General features: G+C 44.5%; 1 protein-coding gene across 6 annotated transcripts in view; it reads right to left on the reverse strand.

Moving 5' to 3' along the window:
- The window catches only part of LOC132473451 (sodium- and chloride-dependent GABA transporter 3-like), a 31,287-nt gene that overhangs the window by 10,409 nt on the left and 2,979 nt on the right, over window positions 1–17,899 (reverse strand). The window contains exons 2-14 of one of the 6 annotated variants that reach the window (XM_060073610.1): window positions 16,802–16,936; window positions 16,263–16,400; window positions 15,984–16,104; window positions 15,639–15,771; window positions 15,146–15,280; window positions 13,451–13,554; window positions 12,902–13,026; window positions 12,707–12,819; window positions 12,442–12,579; window positions 11,951–12,053; window positions 11,004–11,104; window positions 9,899–10,069; window positions 8,320–9,432 (exon numbers count right to left, since the gene is read on the reverse strand). In XM_060073610.1, the coding sequence (XP_059929593.1) occupies window positions 9,328–9,432; window positions 9,899–10,069; window positions 11,004–11,104; window positions 11,951–12,053; window positions 12,442–12,579; window positions 12,707–12,819; window positions 12,902–13,026; window positions 13,451–13,554; window positions 15,146–15,280; window positions 15,639–15,771; window positions 15,984–16,104; window positions 16,263–16,400; window positions 16,802–16,936 (1,622 nt within the window). In that variant the 3' untranslated portion in view covers window positions 8,320–9,327. Of the gene's footprint in view, window positions 1–360; window positions 531–8,319; window positions 9,433–9,898; window positions 10,070–10,454; window positions 10,523–11,003; window positions 11,105–11,950; window positions 12,054–12,441; window positions 12,580–12,706; window positions 12,820–12,901; window positions 13,027–13,450; window positions 13,555–15,145; window positions 15,281–15,638; window positions 15,772–15,983; window positions 16,105–16,262; window positions 16,401–16,801; window positions 16,937–17,899 lie in introns of those variants that run through there. The other 5 variants (XR_009529407.1, XM_060073593.1, XM_060073619.1 and 2 more) reach the window with 5 other exon arrangements.

Genomic DNA, 17,899 nt, shown 5'->3' on the forward strand with positions numbered 1-17,899 from the left:
GTTCAAAGAATGAAAACATCCCGTACGTTTACATTAGATTTAGCAATTAAGCAGACACGTTTATCAAAGGGACGCTTTTCAGGCTATACATTTCTAGGTGTTTGTCATCCACCAGTCAATGGGACAGGTGGATGGCCTACCTATGGGAAATGGAACGACTTTTTGTCTTACTCTTAATGAACTTTTGGTTAAGACATTTAATATTGCGGCAATTCTGGGTATAAGAGCACCACGTTTAACAACAAGATAAACAGTAACACACAGTGTGCACTTGTACACCCAGTTCGGCCATGTGCCTTGTTTTCTGCAGGATTTAGTTTGAATGAGTTCTCCATTTTTCTTTTGGTGAAAGTTACTCACCTCCACCGTTCTTGTAGCACAGATAGGGGAATCTCCAGACGTTGCCCAGCCCGACTATGTTCCCGGCCATAGCCAGAATATACTCGCGCTTGTGCGTCCATTGCTCTCTCTCCATCGTTAGACTCAAAACAAACAAAATCACACAAGACCGCAGTGTCCACCGCACTGTGTGTGTACACTGGTGTAATCTGCCTAAAAGCGTAGACTCGTCTCACTCATCTTCAGATGCTTGACACTGAAGTAGGGGGGCTGTTTACCAGAGAACAGGTTTTCAGAGCTAGTGAGCAGCCAGTCGGGATGGGTTACCTATGGGCATGCAACTAGGCCTACTTGACAACTACTTGACATCTTCATTAATGGGTCAAGTCATACAGTCTCTGGTTTTTTGTCATCTGCATTACTGTCCTATAATATGGTCAGCTGCAACTAAGTCTGACCTGAACATATTGCAACTTGTTCAGAACAGAGCAGCTAGACTGGTACTTAAATGTTCTTAACGCACTAATGTTTTATTTATGCATTCACGCCTGTCCTGGTTATCTGTCAAACAAAAGCTTCATTCTAGTCTCATTATGTTCTTTAGAACCATTATCTTAAATCAATCACCAGTTTACTTTTACAAACAGTTTTTAAAATCAATTAACACACATAATCATAACACCAGGATTACCAGTAATGGCTATTTAAAACCTCCTACACCCAGGACCAATCTCCTCAAACACAGTTACTTACAGATGTATATCATTCTGGAATCTGTTACCATCTCACATTCACCTCGCACAAAATAAATTGTCATTTAAGATAGCTCTGAAGACACACCTATTGCAGCTGTCCACATGACTGAAATTGTAATCATATTTTGAACTAATTTACTGTGACCGGAATGTTGTAGGGAATGTTCTCAGTGGGTGCTGGTCTCCGCCAGGGCTGCGCCTTGTCACCAATCCTGTTTGTGATATACATGGACAGGATATCGAGGCGTAGTCATGGTGGGGAGGGGTTGCAGTTCGGTGGTCTGAGGATCTCGTCACTGCTTTTTGCAGATGATGTGGTCCTCATTGGATCATCGGCCTGTGACCTTCAGCACTCACTTGATCGGCTGGCGGCCGAGTGTGAATCGGCTGGGATGAGGATCAGCACCGCTAAATCTGAGGCCATGACTCTTAGCAGGAAACCGGTGGATTGCTTACTCCGGGTAGGAAATGAGTCCTTAGCCCAAGTGAAGGAGTTCAAGTACCTCGGGGTCTTGTTCGCGAGTGAGGGTACTATGGAGCGTGAGATTGGCCGGAGAATCGGAGCAGCGGGGGCGGTATTGCGTTCGCTTTACCGCACCGTTGTAACGAAAAGAGAGCTGAGCCGCAAGGCAAAGCTCTCGATCTACCGGTCGATCTTCGTTCCTATCCTCACCTATGGTCATGAGGGCTGGGTGATGACCGAAAGGACGAGATCGCGGGTACAAGCGGCCGAGATGAGTTTTCTCAGAAGGGTGGCTGGCGTCTCCCTTAGGGATAGGGTGAGAAGCTCAGCCATCCGTGAGGAACTCGGATTAGAGCCGCTGCTCCTTTACTTAGAAAGGAGTCAGCTGAGGTGTTTCGGGCATCTGGTAAGGATGCCCACTGGGCGCCTTCCTTGGGAGGTGTTTCAGGCACGTCCAGTGGGGAGGAGACCTCGGGGAAGACCCAGGACTAGGTGGAGAGATTATATCTCAACACTGGCCTGGGAACGCCTCGGGATCCCCCCGTCAGAGCTGGTCAGTGGCGGCTCGCCTATAGAGGGCGCTGGGGCGCCGCCCTCCCGCCGACCGGCGATCTTTTTTTTTTTAAATATATATATATATATTTTAATAATCTTTCTCATTTTGAGGATCAATCTATTTTAATTGCATTCGAATAATGAATTTACTTTAGAATATCTTTAGATATTATACCCCATCATTAAATCTTCATTCACTTACATGTTCAACGTTCATTTTGGTGAAGCAGATTACTTCCGTGGGGCGCCTTTCGCTCAGCCCCACAAGCCTGAATGATTAGCCAATGGTTCTCCCGTTGCTAGGCAGAAAAGTACATAATTCCGCCAATCAGCGTCGTCGAATTTTGTGGCTTTGGGGCGCTGAAGATTCAGCCCCAAGCGCAGTGCACCGTCCACTGCGCGTAACTGCGCATTTGCAAGTACCGCAGAGATGAGCAACATGGCGACTTCGAGTGCTGCTATCACTGTTTCCATGGGAGTTCAGCTACGCCCTAATTCAGTTAAATCTTTACTTTTGAATCCCTTTGAAAGAAGAACATTCGCAGAAAAACTGCAAGTAAAAGAACTCGGACCAGACAAGCCAGAAGTTAACATTAACCAAGAAACAAGAGAAAAGGATAAAGCCTCCTACAAGAGAAGTTTTTCCCGAGGTTGGTTCGATCGAAAGGCTTGGTTAACTAGCTGTGGGGATGCCAATGCAATTTTTTGTTTTCCTTGCATACTTTTCAAAACTGGTGCGTGTGATAATTCATGGACACAGACAGGGGTGACAGATCTGAAACATCTGTCAGAACGGATCAAGAAACACGAGCGAGCAAGAGTTCATATGAACAACTGTGTGAAGCTAGCCATGCTAGGGCAAATTAGCATAGCTGCACAGCTAGACCTTCAGTGTGCATATTGTATACAGTCCTCTGCAAACCTATTGTGCCATCATGCCTCCAGTGTGCATATTGTATACAGTCCTCTGCAAACCTATTGTGGCATCATGCCTTCAGTGTGCATATAGTATACAGTCCTCTGCAAACCTATTGTGCCATCATGCCTGCAGTGTGCATATTGTATACAGTCCTCTGCAAACCTATTGTGGCATCATGCCTTCAGTGTGCATATTGTATACAGTCCTCTTCAAACCTATTGTGGCATCATGCCTTCAGTGTGCATATTGTATATAGTCCTCTGCAAACCTATGGTGGCATCATGCCTTAAGTGTGTCTTGAATCACCACACACAAGTGTGTGGAATTCATATTTCATTGTATTGGTTTAAATGCATACTAATGCAGTATGTAGATATTTATGAGTGAAGTTACCAACACAATGGCTTGGCCGTAACACACACACACACACACACACACACACACACACACACACACACACACACACGGAGAATGTTACCGTATGTGTAATTCAGTTTTTGTATTTGCACTCTTAATGTTGCTGAATTCTACAAGGCAAATATATTAACTTAAAACTTAGTTCCCTGGCCCCATTCGTCTTTGTAAGTAAATGTTCTATTTTGCCTTTATTATTTTGTCAGAATGCACCACAATGCTTCGTTTGTTTGTGAAAATCACAAAAAAATCTTCTGGGGGAGGATGCCCCCAGACCCCCCTACAGGGGTTTGGAATGCAAACGTTCAGCCCCCCCCTCAAATAAATTCCACCAGCCGCCACTGGAGCTGGTCAATGTGGCCCGGGAAAGGGAAGTCTGGGGCCCCCTGCTTGAGCTGCTCCCCCCGCGACCCGACCCCGGATAAGCGGATGACGATGAGGATGAGGATGAGGAATGTTGTAGGCTACTTATTATCTTTTGTATAATGTTTGGTAATGTATGTATTCTCTATGTTTTATATTGTATGCTCCTATATGGACCCCAGGAAGGCTAGTTGCCGCCTCGGCGTCAGCTAATGGGGATCCATTCAATAAACAATAAACTCACTCCACATTTCTGTCCCTCAAAATCGAAAGAAAGCTAGGATACTAAATAGCTTTAATGAAACAAAGCCGATGTTGTTAGGGCTACTTTGGTCTGTACCACTGTTGCAGGAACTTCAAAGCATAGGTTGTTTTTGTTGCTTTTAATTCAATTGAAGCATCGATTATATGGCATCGTTGTAGCAGGTTTACCTACCACACACAACCTGGGTGGCTGGACTGGCATCCTCCAGCGCCAGCAAACAGGTAGTGGCTGTAGATTTAGTGTGGAGGTGGAGTGGCTTTTGTTGTTTATTTTATGCTTTTTGACGCATATGTGATGCTTATGGGCCGGCGCTCGGCATAGGCGAGTTAGGCGACCGCCTAGGGCGACGAATGCGTTGGGGGCGCCCTCTGGTGTCGCCCTTAATTAGTCAATTAAAATATACGACGCAAAGGGAGAAGGGAGGGGGCGCGGGAGCAATCGCCAGGGCGGCCCGAAACCGTCACCGTAGCACCCCCGCCCCCCCGCTCGGAAGACCTGTCCAGGGCGCAAGTTGATTTCGAGTCGCCTAGGGCGCCGAAACGGCCAGCGCCGGCTCGGCTTATAATCATGGTGTGATGAAGGAGCTCAGTTTGACAGTCGAGTTTGTCAGCTCAAGCTACGGGTCGGGTAGCCCACATCCTGAGAGGGGACCTCAGGAGTCCAATAGAACCACGGCAGCGCATCAGGCAATCCCCTGAAGGCCTTTGTTGAAGGGGGGCTCAGGGGAGTTTGGCCCTGCTCAGGTGCAAGTGTATATATTGTGCACCATCAAAGACTTTCCAAATCAACTGTGGACAATGTGCCTTCCATGCAGTGGGGTCTATTTAGCTCAGGCTGCAGGCGGTAGAGCAGGTTGGCTTGTGACCAGAAGGTTGCTTGTTCGATCCCCGGCTCCTTGAGATGTCCCTGAGCAAGACACATACCCTAGCTGCTGTATGGTTAATCTGTATGGCAAAATTCTAATTCCACGGCAAGGTTGCTATTAAAAAAGGCAATCTGGGAAATGAGATAATGTTCCGATCATGTAGCAATGCTTTGTCTCTTGTTGTTTATCATGTTCTTGTCTTTATCACAGGTTTTATCCAGCTGAATTTGCATCCCTGTCAGAGTTTGCTGTTGTCATGACCCCTTGCAAGCCGAAACAAATGTCCAGATGGGGTGGCTGCGCCAACCGTCAAGCTTGATCCTGTCCAAGCTCCTGGACAGGATCAAGCTACCGCTGAAGTACTGCGAGCCCCTTGTCGATGCTTTGCAGGTGGGCATTGAGGATCACTTTGGCACTATGATGGAAGAACGCTACCATTCTGCTTCCAATGTTCCGGACAAATTGGACACAGGAAGATGAGACAATCAAAATAGTAGTACAAATTAGTAGTACATTAGCCCTTTATTAGCCTGTATAAAGTCGTCATTTCCATTAAAATCATTATCTCTTACTGACAACGTCATCATGTCAAATCTGTGGTTTTTGCCATGACGGGTTGAAACTATTATTATTGTGTCTAACATACTCTTATGTTTCAGGAATGGACTATATCAAACGACACATTGAAGACCCGTCGTTGCAGTCCGGTGAGGTCAACAGGTCAAGCTCATCTGATGAAGACGACTTATTTTCTGGCTTGCGGGGTTCAAAGGCACAAGACGGCGCCAAACAGCTAGATGTGTACTAGTCCTGTTCAGCAGATAACATTCGTCTTTTCCAGCTGTGTGTAAGTTGTCTGTTAGGTTAAACACTTTTTTAGTATCGCAGGATTATTTTTCAGCCCAAGAAGGGCAAGACTGAATGACTCCAAAAAACCATCTACTTTTGAGGATAAACTAAATATTTCTAACTCAATGACTGCTTTATGCATACCAGTTTAAGAAGGGAATACGCTGTGGTGGGAAAAAAGCACAAGCACGGAAGAGAAGGGAGGGATGCTTTAAAGGGGATACTTGATCTGTTTTTTGTTTACAAAGAGCTCAGTTTTGTATGGTGCTCTAATCACTTTTGTTTTTACGTAAGAAATACTTGTATGATGGGGTATTCCAAGTAGCTGCTTAAGAGCAGTGTTGGGGTAGTTACTCAAAATAGTAATTAAGTTACTTATTACTAGTTACTTCTGTAAATTGTAATGAGATTACATTTCTAGTTACTGCATTTGAAAAGTAACTTCACTACTTATTACTTTACTGTCCCATTTCTTAATTTACTTACATGTGACATGTCTGCACAAAGAAATGCCTCACTGTAAAATCCACAAACAACAGGATAAAGTAGGCAATGGTGAGGTCAATCAGTAGCAACACACAAGTTTCAAAACACAGGCTTTGGGAAACATGAGAACAAATATTGGTCAATGAAAAATATTAAAAGGTCACTTTATCCCATACAATTAAAACAGAAATGCACTTAAGCGGCGTTGACGAGAGGTGGCTCGGTCGCGAACGAATCAGTTTGAATGAAGACGAACAAACCAAACTGGTTCCTCTCTCTCACTTGTCTCGTTCGTTCTCAGACTCGACTCCTCCCAGACCCACTTGTCGCTGACTCGCTGACGGTTCGTTCACTCACTGTGTGAGTGGTGAAGAGGGACCGACTGAGAGACGTCACGACTCACGGGAGCCAGCCAATCGTATGCTGTTCTAGGACTGAGTCTAGGACGCTCTCATTGAATTGTAGCCAATGAGAGACAGAACTCAACCGCTTTCTTGGGGTAAAAATAACAAATGGGCTTAGTGAGCGAGCCATCAATTATTCACATTGGCCATCTGTTGCATGGACGTATTTAAGGATATATTGTACATATTTATAATTCGAAATTCGTCCCAGCCTTTCTACCACAGATGCTCTAGGGTCTATAGCATATAACCGCATTGTCTGATTACAGTTTAATTCATTTTTTACAACCTACCAGCTCTCGTTGTGAAGACGAGTCACCGCGCCATTCGTTTCCATGGGAATCACAACGGTCTATAAGTGTACATATTTGTAATTAGAAATTCGTACCAGCCTTTATACCACAGATACTATAGGGTCTATAGCATATAACCGCGTTTTCTGATTACAGTTTAATGCATTTTTCACAATTAACCTACTCTAGTTTTGAAGGCAGTGTTAAATTTGGCAGCTAGATTCAGTCTTGGGCTGCACAGGGTTCTGTTTATGAGAGCCTAAAACACCCGGGACCCCCACCATCATTGCTAAATCAAGTCTATTATCTTGCTGATATGTTAAACATCCAATAATCAACTACACTCCCATCCCGCTGCGTTTGGTTAAAGTTGTAATGTTGACGTTTGAGATGAGAACGAGGGAGGAGCTGAGTCTGAGAACCGTGCATTCCATGATTCGATTCACCGCTACCGGAAACTAATCACTAAATCCAACCCTAGTTTCAACACAAAGCCGAAGACAATAACATTTAAAAAGGGGCGTGGCGTAATCAGGTGATACAGAGCCTAAATAAAAAGATATATAGTCATTGAAAGATAGTTGCTAGAAGTTGCTTCAAAACAAACAAAATCTTCAAGATTTATGCGATTTCCTTCCCCTCTTGTTTTGTAGTCATTCTGTAATACATTTCTTCAATCTTACAAATCAACGCAAGGATGTAAATCCACACAATAATAAGTCAAGAACTTTTAATCCATCCGCTTGTCTTGAAATCTCACTCATCGAAAGCCGGGTTACCTTAGGGTGCTTCCAAATGGGATAATGTAAATCCCTTCATTGGTTAACAAAACTAATCTGGTTATGCCCAACAAAAGGTTTACTGTAGCCTGCTACAAAACATCCATTGATGTTCTATTGGCCACAAATTACATTCATCTGTCTCTTCTCTATCACTCTACAATCATCTGTTAGACCAGACCTGGTTAGAAAAGCGCCATATAAATGCAGTCCATCTGATGGCTAATTGGGGGGTGGGGGGACCAATGGAAAAAAATGGTAATCTCTGATGTCAATGCCATGGATACAATTTGGGAGGAGGAAGGGGGGTACAAATGAACTCAAGACAATAAACCGATGAGAGTGCCAGCTCCCATCCCCTTTAAGAGCCATGAGCGCATTTGAACCTGATGAGTTGATATTTTGACAGCGCGTCTGCAGTCTCCGATGAGACATATGCACATGAATTCCAAACTTCAAATGGCTCAGTTTATGGCCAAATAATATGGCCTAATTCACACATGGAATAAGGTTTTCTTCCACAACTTCAGAAATATTGAGTCTTCAAATAAATTTCGGCAAAGAAAACTTAACACACATGATATGCGGTAACTGTGGTTCTATTTAATGAAATATGCAATACATTATAAACATTGTTTCTTATCAGTATTATATGCATTATCGTTATCAGAGTTCAAAAATAACACCCGCCAACCCGCCAAATGCGGGTAAAATTTTTTTTTTTAACCTGTGTTAATAAAAACGTACTCGCAACTTTGGCGATGATGCATGAGGCAATCATGTCAGTCAGAGCCGCTCTACTGTTCTCGCTCCCTGGACAGTACTGACTTAATTTCCCATGAACACATTGTCGTGATGCTACGTGAGGACGTATAAGACGCCCTAGCGGCACTTATCTCTCTTATTTTCATGGGGAAAAAAATTGGCTAGTGGAAATTCTGATTGGCTGGTAACATTAGAAAGTTATCAGCCAAATTGGCTAGCAATCAAAAAAGTTAATTTTGAACCCTGATCGTTATCGACTTGTGTTCCTAATATGCATGTGTCCCCCCGTTAATATACATTGCCATGGGCTCTATAATGCGTTACGTTTTTAGTTTGCGTGTGTTTAAACAGATGGACGAACACACACGCGCCCGCATTCATTAATTCTTTACACATACACAAACTTCATTCATTCTCACTCGCGTTCAAACAATGTTTTCTCACAATCAAATACTCATCAATCCTAAAGATTATGGGCATGTACACGATGTCTGTGTCAAGAAAATGTGGCTAGGTAGATGAGAGACACAAAGTGTATGCGCGAGGTACACAAGGAACATTATGTATGCGCCCTTAAAATAGCATCTGAACAATGCGCCACTGACTTTAAACCAGGTATTTCCTGGTTTGTGGCGCAAGTGGTTTCTGAAACTGCAAAAGCACCAGGGAACGTTTGCGCCAGAACACGCCTCCTCCTTTCGCCGAGCCACCCCTTGGGACGCAAAATCATTCCCTAATTTACAGACGCGTGGCGCAGGAGGGAAAAGAACGCTCTGCGCCAGTTGCAGATTAGCAACGTCACATGCGCAGTGATTATTTCAATTGCGCCGGATGCAAGAAAGGGCCCCCCATCTCTGTTTGGCATGGAAGGCCTGCTGAATACTCCTCCTGTACAGGCCGACAAAGGATGGACAGTCGCTGTCGGGTGAAGGGAAGAAAAAAAGTCAGTAAAAGATGGAGGATGAGTAACCAGAAGAAGAAGACATCATTAATTACATTGGTTGGACACTGGTCCTCACCCAAAGCGGGCAGTACAATCAGGGCTAAGGGCAGGGAATTACATTTCTTAACACGTCAGACCTTGGCCCAGCTGGTCTCATATTTTGAATTAAAATATGGTTGCAGCCACACGCGAGCCAGATGAAATTAATAAATGACATTCGTAATCTTTTCACTCTTTCTGAAACCGTTCAGAAGTAAAGCAAAAACCTCTCTTTCAGCAATCAACATAAGGTCTGATTGGTCAATCCAGTTTCTGAAATTGGTTTCAATGGGAGTAAGGCTAGATTAAAATATGCTCAGGATGCTCTCACAAGCCCCCAACCAACCCAGGAAAAAACAAATAAGGCCATTGCATGTTGTGTTACAGGCTACAGTCACTTACCTCGCGCAGGCTACCCTTTGTGCGACATATGTTCAGTGTCGCCCATAGAGGGATCATGAGGACAGAGGAAAGGGCCATGACCCATCCCAGACCATAGGCCCAGCCGGGGAACTGGTGGCCCCGGTTGGAGGTCAGCGGTTCGTTTTCCACAGTATAGTGAATGAAGCTAGCCTGAGGAGGAAAGCGTCTTAGTTTATTATGAACCCCAAAAAGATATCATTACAACTCTGTTTATCAATACTGCATCCAAACTGAAGCTAGTAGTTGCGAGACTGATAAATATTCAATTGGGATGCAGTCAACTATGCGGATTGTAAGCAAGTATGGTTGGCCAGTATTACATATTATTGAAAAAAAGCATTTGCATTTTACAGTGCCATGCAAAATTGTAGAGTTTGAGTTTATCATTTCAACTTTTGAGGAGGGATATTAATTGCAAATAAGTCATGAACAAATTCTGTGGCAACAATTGTACTTTGTAGGATTTTGTTTTCTTGCGTTTCATTATCTACTGTTATTGTAGATTATGGTGAATAAATGTTGACTTTCAAATTACCCTCGCTTTGAGACTCTGTCCATTAGAGCTTTCAGCTTGGTTTCCAAAATACATTTATGCAACTATTTCTGCAAAATAAAATGTATTTATGATAATGCAATACATGTTCAGCCTGTTCATTGATCATATCATCAATCATCACAGTCCCTGAAATAGCCAGATAGGCTGAGGCTTCTGACCCTGCCTTACTTGTGATGAGTTAATATCACAGAATGTTATTTAATAGCAGTCTTTTGTTTAGGCTTATGGTTGTGGGTTTTGCTTGTCTCCTGAAGGTCAGTGTACAACGTGTGAATTTGAACTTGATTAGATAGAGTATATTATGTCTGGTGATAGCGTGGTTGACAAAAACAGACACAAAAAAGTAAACGAGGGGCTTCATTCAAAATCGCGAGGACAAAAGTCCAGCATAAAGTGTCCCATGACCGAGTTCCGGCTATCCAATCTGTAGTCTCCAGAATAAGCCCGCAGCCACTGCCTCTGCAGCCCACTGAATACAGCCTGCTTCTCTGCAGGGAGCCACCAGGAATGATTTAGGGTGCGTCTTACCAGGCAGAGCAGCGGGGTGATGTAGCGCCAGCAGTATTTGAAGAGAAGGCAAGGCCTCTGTCCACTCATGTCTTTGATGGCGTCACACATTCTGTCGGCGCCTGTCGGACACAGAATATTTGTTTTCATGAAATCTTTGAAACGCTTCGATGCTCAGATGATGACGGTGACTATGATGTCGACGGGACGGTTTGCCTTTGCAACTTTTTCTGTTTATTTTGTTTGGTACTTTGGTTAGAGGCCAAGTGCCAGCCAGGTTTCTCTCCTGGCGAGTATGATTAGTAAGTCAGTTTGTCTGATTTGTCATTTGTATGTAGGGGATTAAATATCATCACAAGGATGCACACTCAAAAATTCCACCCTACACATTGAATGCCCATATTAAAAATATATATATATTTCATATACGATCTGAGTGGAAGACCCTCAGGTATTTGAACACAGTCAACAGACTATTGTGGGGGAGGAAATTTGTTTTGTGTGAGAGCACTTTTGCGTCCCAGTGTTGCTGTACAGCATGTGGCCGTGCAGCAGATTCACTCAAGAACTGATAGAAAAAAAGCTGAAAAGTCGAGTCCCACCGCTGGATGAAAAGCATGACGAAGAAGGCAGGATGACACAAGGTAAGCTCACTGGTTGGCTTGAACTGCTGAGCCTAGTGTCAATAAATATCTTCAAATTATTGAGAAGGAACCGCCTATTCTATCTGTCCACGTCTTTCATCCTGAGACCCAGCTGTTACTTTGTGGTTACTATGACTTCATTATTATTTATCGTGCAAAATGTAATGTTGATTGTGGCCGGTCTGAAACGTAATGTTAATGGCTGTTGCTGCCTGCCTTGCCCAGGCCCCTTCTGCAAAAAAGATTTTTAATCTCAGTGGAGGTATTCCTCAATGGTTAAACAAAAATAAGTGATTGCAGTTTAGCCAGGTAGGTGAAACAGACCGAAGGCCCAGCCAACAGCGACACACTCAGCCAGGGCCACACAGAGCTGACACGCTCCGTTGCCGCCATAGTAGTCCAGAAGCTGGAACACATAGATTCCTCCCTGGAGAAAAAAAACAAACATGTATTATTTTTAACACGGAGTCCGACAGATGTCTTTGGGTGCGCTCTGGTTTATACCCGAGCCGATGGGTTGTGTGTTTCTTCTGTTAATTGACTTGTTGATTGATAGAGTAATAGACCACTTTCACAGATTGCCGGACAAACACAGACGTTGTAATAAGACGTTGTAATGTTATAACACAAATTATGTGTCTGCTCCTTCTGTGTTCAGCACCAGGGCACGGGTAGTAGACGCATCTTTAGTAGTTTAGTCTACCACCTACGCCCTGGTGCTTAAAAGGAGCAAATCCATAATTAGTGCTATGAGGGACACGTGTGTTTGTCCTACACTAAACCCTCTGTGAAACGGTTCTATGAATTGTCCGTGCCTCTGTGACGAGCAGGATCTGCACGAGGAAGGAGACGAGACAGAAAACGGCGAGGAACATTTCCCTGCGCCACGGCTGCCTCATCTGCCCGGGGAACAGGTCGCTGACGCTGGACACAATGGTCTCCAGGCCGGCAAACTGAGAGATGGGAGGGAGGTCACGTCAGCGGGGCAGCAGATTACAACAGCAGTTCGAACTGCAATTTGAATAACGTTTATATTAACTAAATGGCTGTAGTTGCAGGGTTTGAAGCTCTCATTCTCACCAGTGTGTCCAGGCCCAGCATGATGAGCATGATGAAGAAGCAGACCGCCCACAACTGAGGAACAGGCATCATAGCCACAGCTTGGGGAAACGCTATGAACGCTAAACCAGGGCCTGCAGATGCACATTAGGATTGACTGTGTTTAGCAGGGACTGGCTATGCATGCCATGAATGAAAACCAAACGGATTGTGTACCAGATTCCACCACATTGTCCATGGTGACATCCTGTTGATGTGCCATGAATCCCAGGATAGAGAAGACGGCAAACCCAGCAACGAAACTGGTGGCGCTGTTCAGAGCACAGAGCCAAAGACTGTCCCTAAAAAAAGAACACAAAACACAAAGTCCATACTATGTAGGGACAATATAGGTGCCATCTGCAGTGGCACCTTGGAGACCTTGTCTTCCCACATTAATCAGATTTCATGTGATGTAGTTGCAGTAGTGTTTTGAGGTAGGTTGTTTTTTTTTCGGGGGGAGGCAAATCTGCCTCAAGAACCTATGACCGAGTCGTGGCATCAAAATTGGCGTGGCCTGTGACTAAAATGACCACAGTTCCTAGATGGATTATTTGATTTGAGCGAGACCAACTTTTTGACTTTTGGGGTCGAAGGTTCTAACTGCTCAAGTAAGATGAAGTCGATTGACAAAACAACATGGCGGCCAGAGGAAAAAAAAATAATGCAGAAGTGGAGTGGAGTGCATACACATCTCAACGGGGGGGATTGTGAGTTTCATCTTACTTGTAACAGTTGTTATTCTTCTTGTTGTAGCTCCCCAGGGTGTTGATGGTGCCTGCAGCCACACCGTAGGAGTAGAACACCTGGGTTCCAGCCTCGATCCACACCTGGTGCACCAAAGCCACGCATTTGCTGTTACACGTGTATTTTCAGCGATATCCGATTCATATTCGGTCGCTCATGTTAATGCCAGGGTGTTGTGTTCACTACTGCATTGAGTCACCCATACAGTTATGGTCAGTTGAATTGTACAGCTTCTAGGTGGCGTAATAATACAGAGGGATAGAGGCGAGAGGAGGGGAAGAAGAATGTAATGTATGTTGAGACTAGTGGTGGATTGAATGATTCGATCCGTGACCCAGTTCGCGTGATTCAGTTCGCCAAGAGGAGTCGTTCGAGAATCGTTCAGTCGAGTTTCCGGTAGCAGTAACTCCACTGAGTCTGACTGACTCAGCTGAGAACCGTGCCATGGCGTCCATTCCATGATGCGATTCACCGCTACCGGAAACCAGGCTGAACGAACATACGATTCGCGAACGACTCAGTCGAGTTTCCGGTGAATCGATTCACCGGGAACTCGACTGAACTGGGAGGAGTCGTTCGCGAATCAGCCTAGTTTCCGGTAGCGGTGAATCGCATCATGGAATGCACGCCATTGCACGGTTCTCAGCTGAGTCAGTCAGACTCAGTGGAGTTAGTGCTACCGGAAACTCATTCGTTCGTTCAGTCGAGTTTCTGGTGAATCGAATGGTGAACGAGACGAACGAACCGAACCGGTTAGTTCGTTCTAAAGACTCGTTAATTCGAACCGGTTCGCGAACGAACGAGCCAACACTAGTTGATACAAGAACGGAGATAAAGAGATGGCTGGAAAGTAACGCGTTCGTGTTGGTTATTACTACACCCAACATAACACGGGGCGTGTTTGTTTGGAATACCATCAGTAGATCACCCGTCGACGCCATTTTGTTTTTAAAACTCGATAGGTAGATTGACGAACACAGATTTTGTGACATCCGTCATTAACACGCAAGCTCTGTGTTTGCCAATCTACTTATCGAGTCTTAAAAACAAAATGGCGTTGACGGGTGATCTACGGATGGTATTGTGTGTATAAAATGTCCTTTTTAATAAACAATCTGTACACTAACAAAGTTCTCAATGCCTCATTTTATATGTTAAGACCCTTATTATACTACCAAAGAAGTGTCGGGCTACTTTTAGCCTTTTAAGTGGTTTAAAATAGCGATTTAGTTTTTACCATAACCAGTGCCCCCATCGTTCCAAGTTTATAGTGTTTTGATAGAATCGGCTAAAAACAGCCAACCGAAGAAAGCGTCTCTCTATGCGTTTTTTGTGCTCCAAAACAAACGTTTCAACTCGTTCATACAAAACATATCCCAAATGTATTTTACACCGGAATTACCCTTTAACAGATGACACATGACAAACTCCATCAAAGCAGGAGGAGTTATGTAAGCTGATACCGTTTGTACCACCGTTACCAAGCTATCATCAAAAATGATGCGATATTTGTAGTTTTCCTTGGTTTAACCGACTCGATCGGCTGAACATCAAACATTCTGAACAATACTTTGAGGATGTGGCTTTTGGGTTATCCAGGATAGATGTGTAGTTGTAGTTAGCTATTTTTAATGTACGTGTTCAACCATGCTGGGGTGTTAATAGCAGGGGTACCTGCAGGCGTGTGAGGCGGGTGAAGTCTGGCCTCAGGTAGTAGACCACCCCCTGCCAAGCTCCGGGTAGAGTCAAGCCCCGGACCAGCAGGATGGCCAGCATCACGTAGGGGAACACCGCCGTGACATACACAACCTACACACACACACGCACACTCTCACACACATGCAGACACACACGTACACACACACAAACAAACATATACACACATACACACACACACACACACACACACATGCTTCAAGCACACAAACACATGCATACACACACACACACACACCACATGCACGCACACACACAATAGTGGGAAACCGAAACTGAATACCCACAATATTGGGGGTATTCAGCAAGCAAAGGCATCTACAATAGTGTGTCATGTATGTGTACTTGTAACAACAAATATCAACGTAGCAGTTTGTCACGTATGCATGACATACATACTTGTGTTCAGCGCACTAGCTGGCTGGAATAAGAACGAGGATGTTGGACTGACCTTTCCAGTGGACTTGACTCCCTTCCATATGCAGAAGTAGCAGGCCAACCAGCAGGCCAGGAAACAGGCGCACAGCTCCCATTGGACGGACCCCAACTCCTCGATCCCCCCGGACATGGAGAGCACCCGCCTCCTGAAGGCGGCAAGGAAATCGGCGCATTCAGACGCAGGCATCTTGTTCACCATCAATGATTATGGAGCACTCGCATTGCAATATAATGCAATGGATAATGCATATCCGTGCAAGAATGGACACTATGGTTACACATTCACGCTCCCCTGTCAGAGGATATAAAGACCGAAAGAGTATTTATTAAGCAAGTATGCATCATTATTATGACTTACTCCCAGAACTCCATCACTGCAGAACTGTTCGGCGCTTTAGATGTCGAGTTGACAGCGTTGACACCGAATTCAGCGTAGTGTTGGCTGGTCATGTTCGGAGTAGTCAGCTCCACACAATCATCTGTTGTTGGTTGAATCATGGTACACTTTCTTGTTATTACATCCTCAGGTGTCAATTTAAACCTACTGACCTGACAGAACTTCCAAAACGTTTCTCTGAAGTTGAAAGTAGCTTTAACAGATTGGAATTGATACTATCACCGATAAGTCCACACCGACCTGTGTTCCAGTCGTTGCTGCAAGTGGTCCACGGCAGCACGGAGGCAAAGGAGGAGAGAAGGTAGAAGAGAGAATAGGCCAGTATAACCAGATATATTGTTGAATATGCCCGGATCACCATAAGGGCATAGCCAATACCTGAGGAGGGAGCAGATTGCTGTGTTATTCACGGCTACGGCTGAACTACATTGTGATGCAAAACCGACAATACGGTTTAAAGGTGCTTTATTAGATGTAAGAGCTAAAATGTTTGTTTGATTGATTGGTTAAAAAGTGAAAAAGGTACATGATTCCAACACCCAATGATGGATAAACTAGGGAGGGAGCAGAGAGCTCCCTCTCTTTACAACACTTCAATCTTACCTATAGCAACTTAAAGGGGTACCAAGTCCCCGGTGATATGTCTCTATTGTGCCTGCTAGCTGTCTGTATAGACGCAGTATTGATGACGTTATTGCCATTCAATTCTGAATCTGAATTCCCTTGTGAAACTAGTTTTTCTCACGTCTTGCGTGAGAAACACTGGCAGTTTAGCGTACCCTCTAGCAGCGGACATAGCTTCTTCCAGCAGGTGATGGTTCCCTCCTGGGTGAACTGGCCCAGCGCGTTCTCCATCAAGAAAAGGGGAACACCAGACAGAAGAGCTAACACACAGTAAGGCAGCAAGAACACACCTGTGAAGTAAAGAAACAGGAACCTTTTACACTGGGAAGAACTAATACTGGCACCATACTCATCATCACTTGTAAACAATGTCTTGTTTAGGGCTACATGTAAACATTTTTGGGAGTTCTCAGAATTCTGAGATAAAGTCAGAATTCTGAATTATTTTATTCTCTCTTTTCCGACTTTAAACTCAGAGAAAAAAAAAAGCACATTTGGCCCTAATACTCTTCCATAGTATCGCCAGCTACTACTTTTATAATTGAAATACCTATATTTTAAATATCCAACTATAAAACTTTACATTTCAAAATTGAAGTCAATCGGAGGACGGTGAATTAACGTCAACTACTCGCAACTTGGTAAATTCTTAAAGGGGACATTTTATGAAAAAAAACACTTTTCCTGGGTTTTGGGGTGAGCTCCACATGCGTGCTCTGGTGCTCTCACATGCGTACAAACTTTGAAAAAGGTCTGTGCGTGATTTTTTGACTGAGATATGCATTTCTTGAAGTACCCCGCCTACAGTTACCAAACGAGCGAGTCAGTTTCGGCGCCCCCTCCCTACGTAGGAATAGCCTGGCGTGCACCGCCCGCCTACCTACTTCCGCTCAATTTTCATTTCACTTCAGTACTAGGTCTGGGTCTGCTTAATATGAATGCGTTACATGGAAACCAGATTTCTGGCGGTCCAATCAGCGAACAGAGGGAGTGGCTGAGAACGATGACGTCTAGTTCGCGCGCCAGTTTCAGTTGTAGTCAGAGGCAGACAATGGAGAAGGATACGAGAGAAGCTATTCGGTCTGTTGTGGGATCGCGGCCGGAAATCGATCAATTAAAGCCGGAGCAAGGACAAGCTTTGCTGAGTTTTGTTGGTGGCTATGATGTTGTGGTGCTTCTCCCCACCGGGTTCGGGAAAAGTTTGATTTTCCAGCTGGCTCCGTTAGCGGTGAAGGAGCCGGTCCCGTCGCATG

The sequence above is a fragment of the Gadus macrocephalus genome, chromosome 2 (assembly GCF_031168955.1).
Source record: "Gadus macrocephalus chromosome 2, ASM3116895v1".
Taxonomy (NCBI): domain Eukaryota; kingdom Metazoa; phylum Chordata; class Actinopteri; order Gadiformes; family Gadidae; genus Gadus; species Gadus macrocephalus.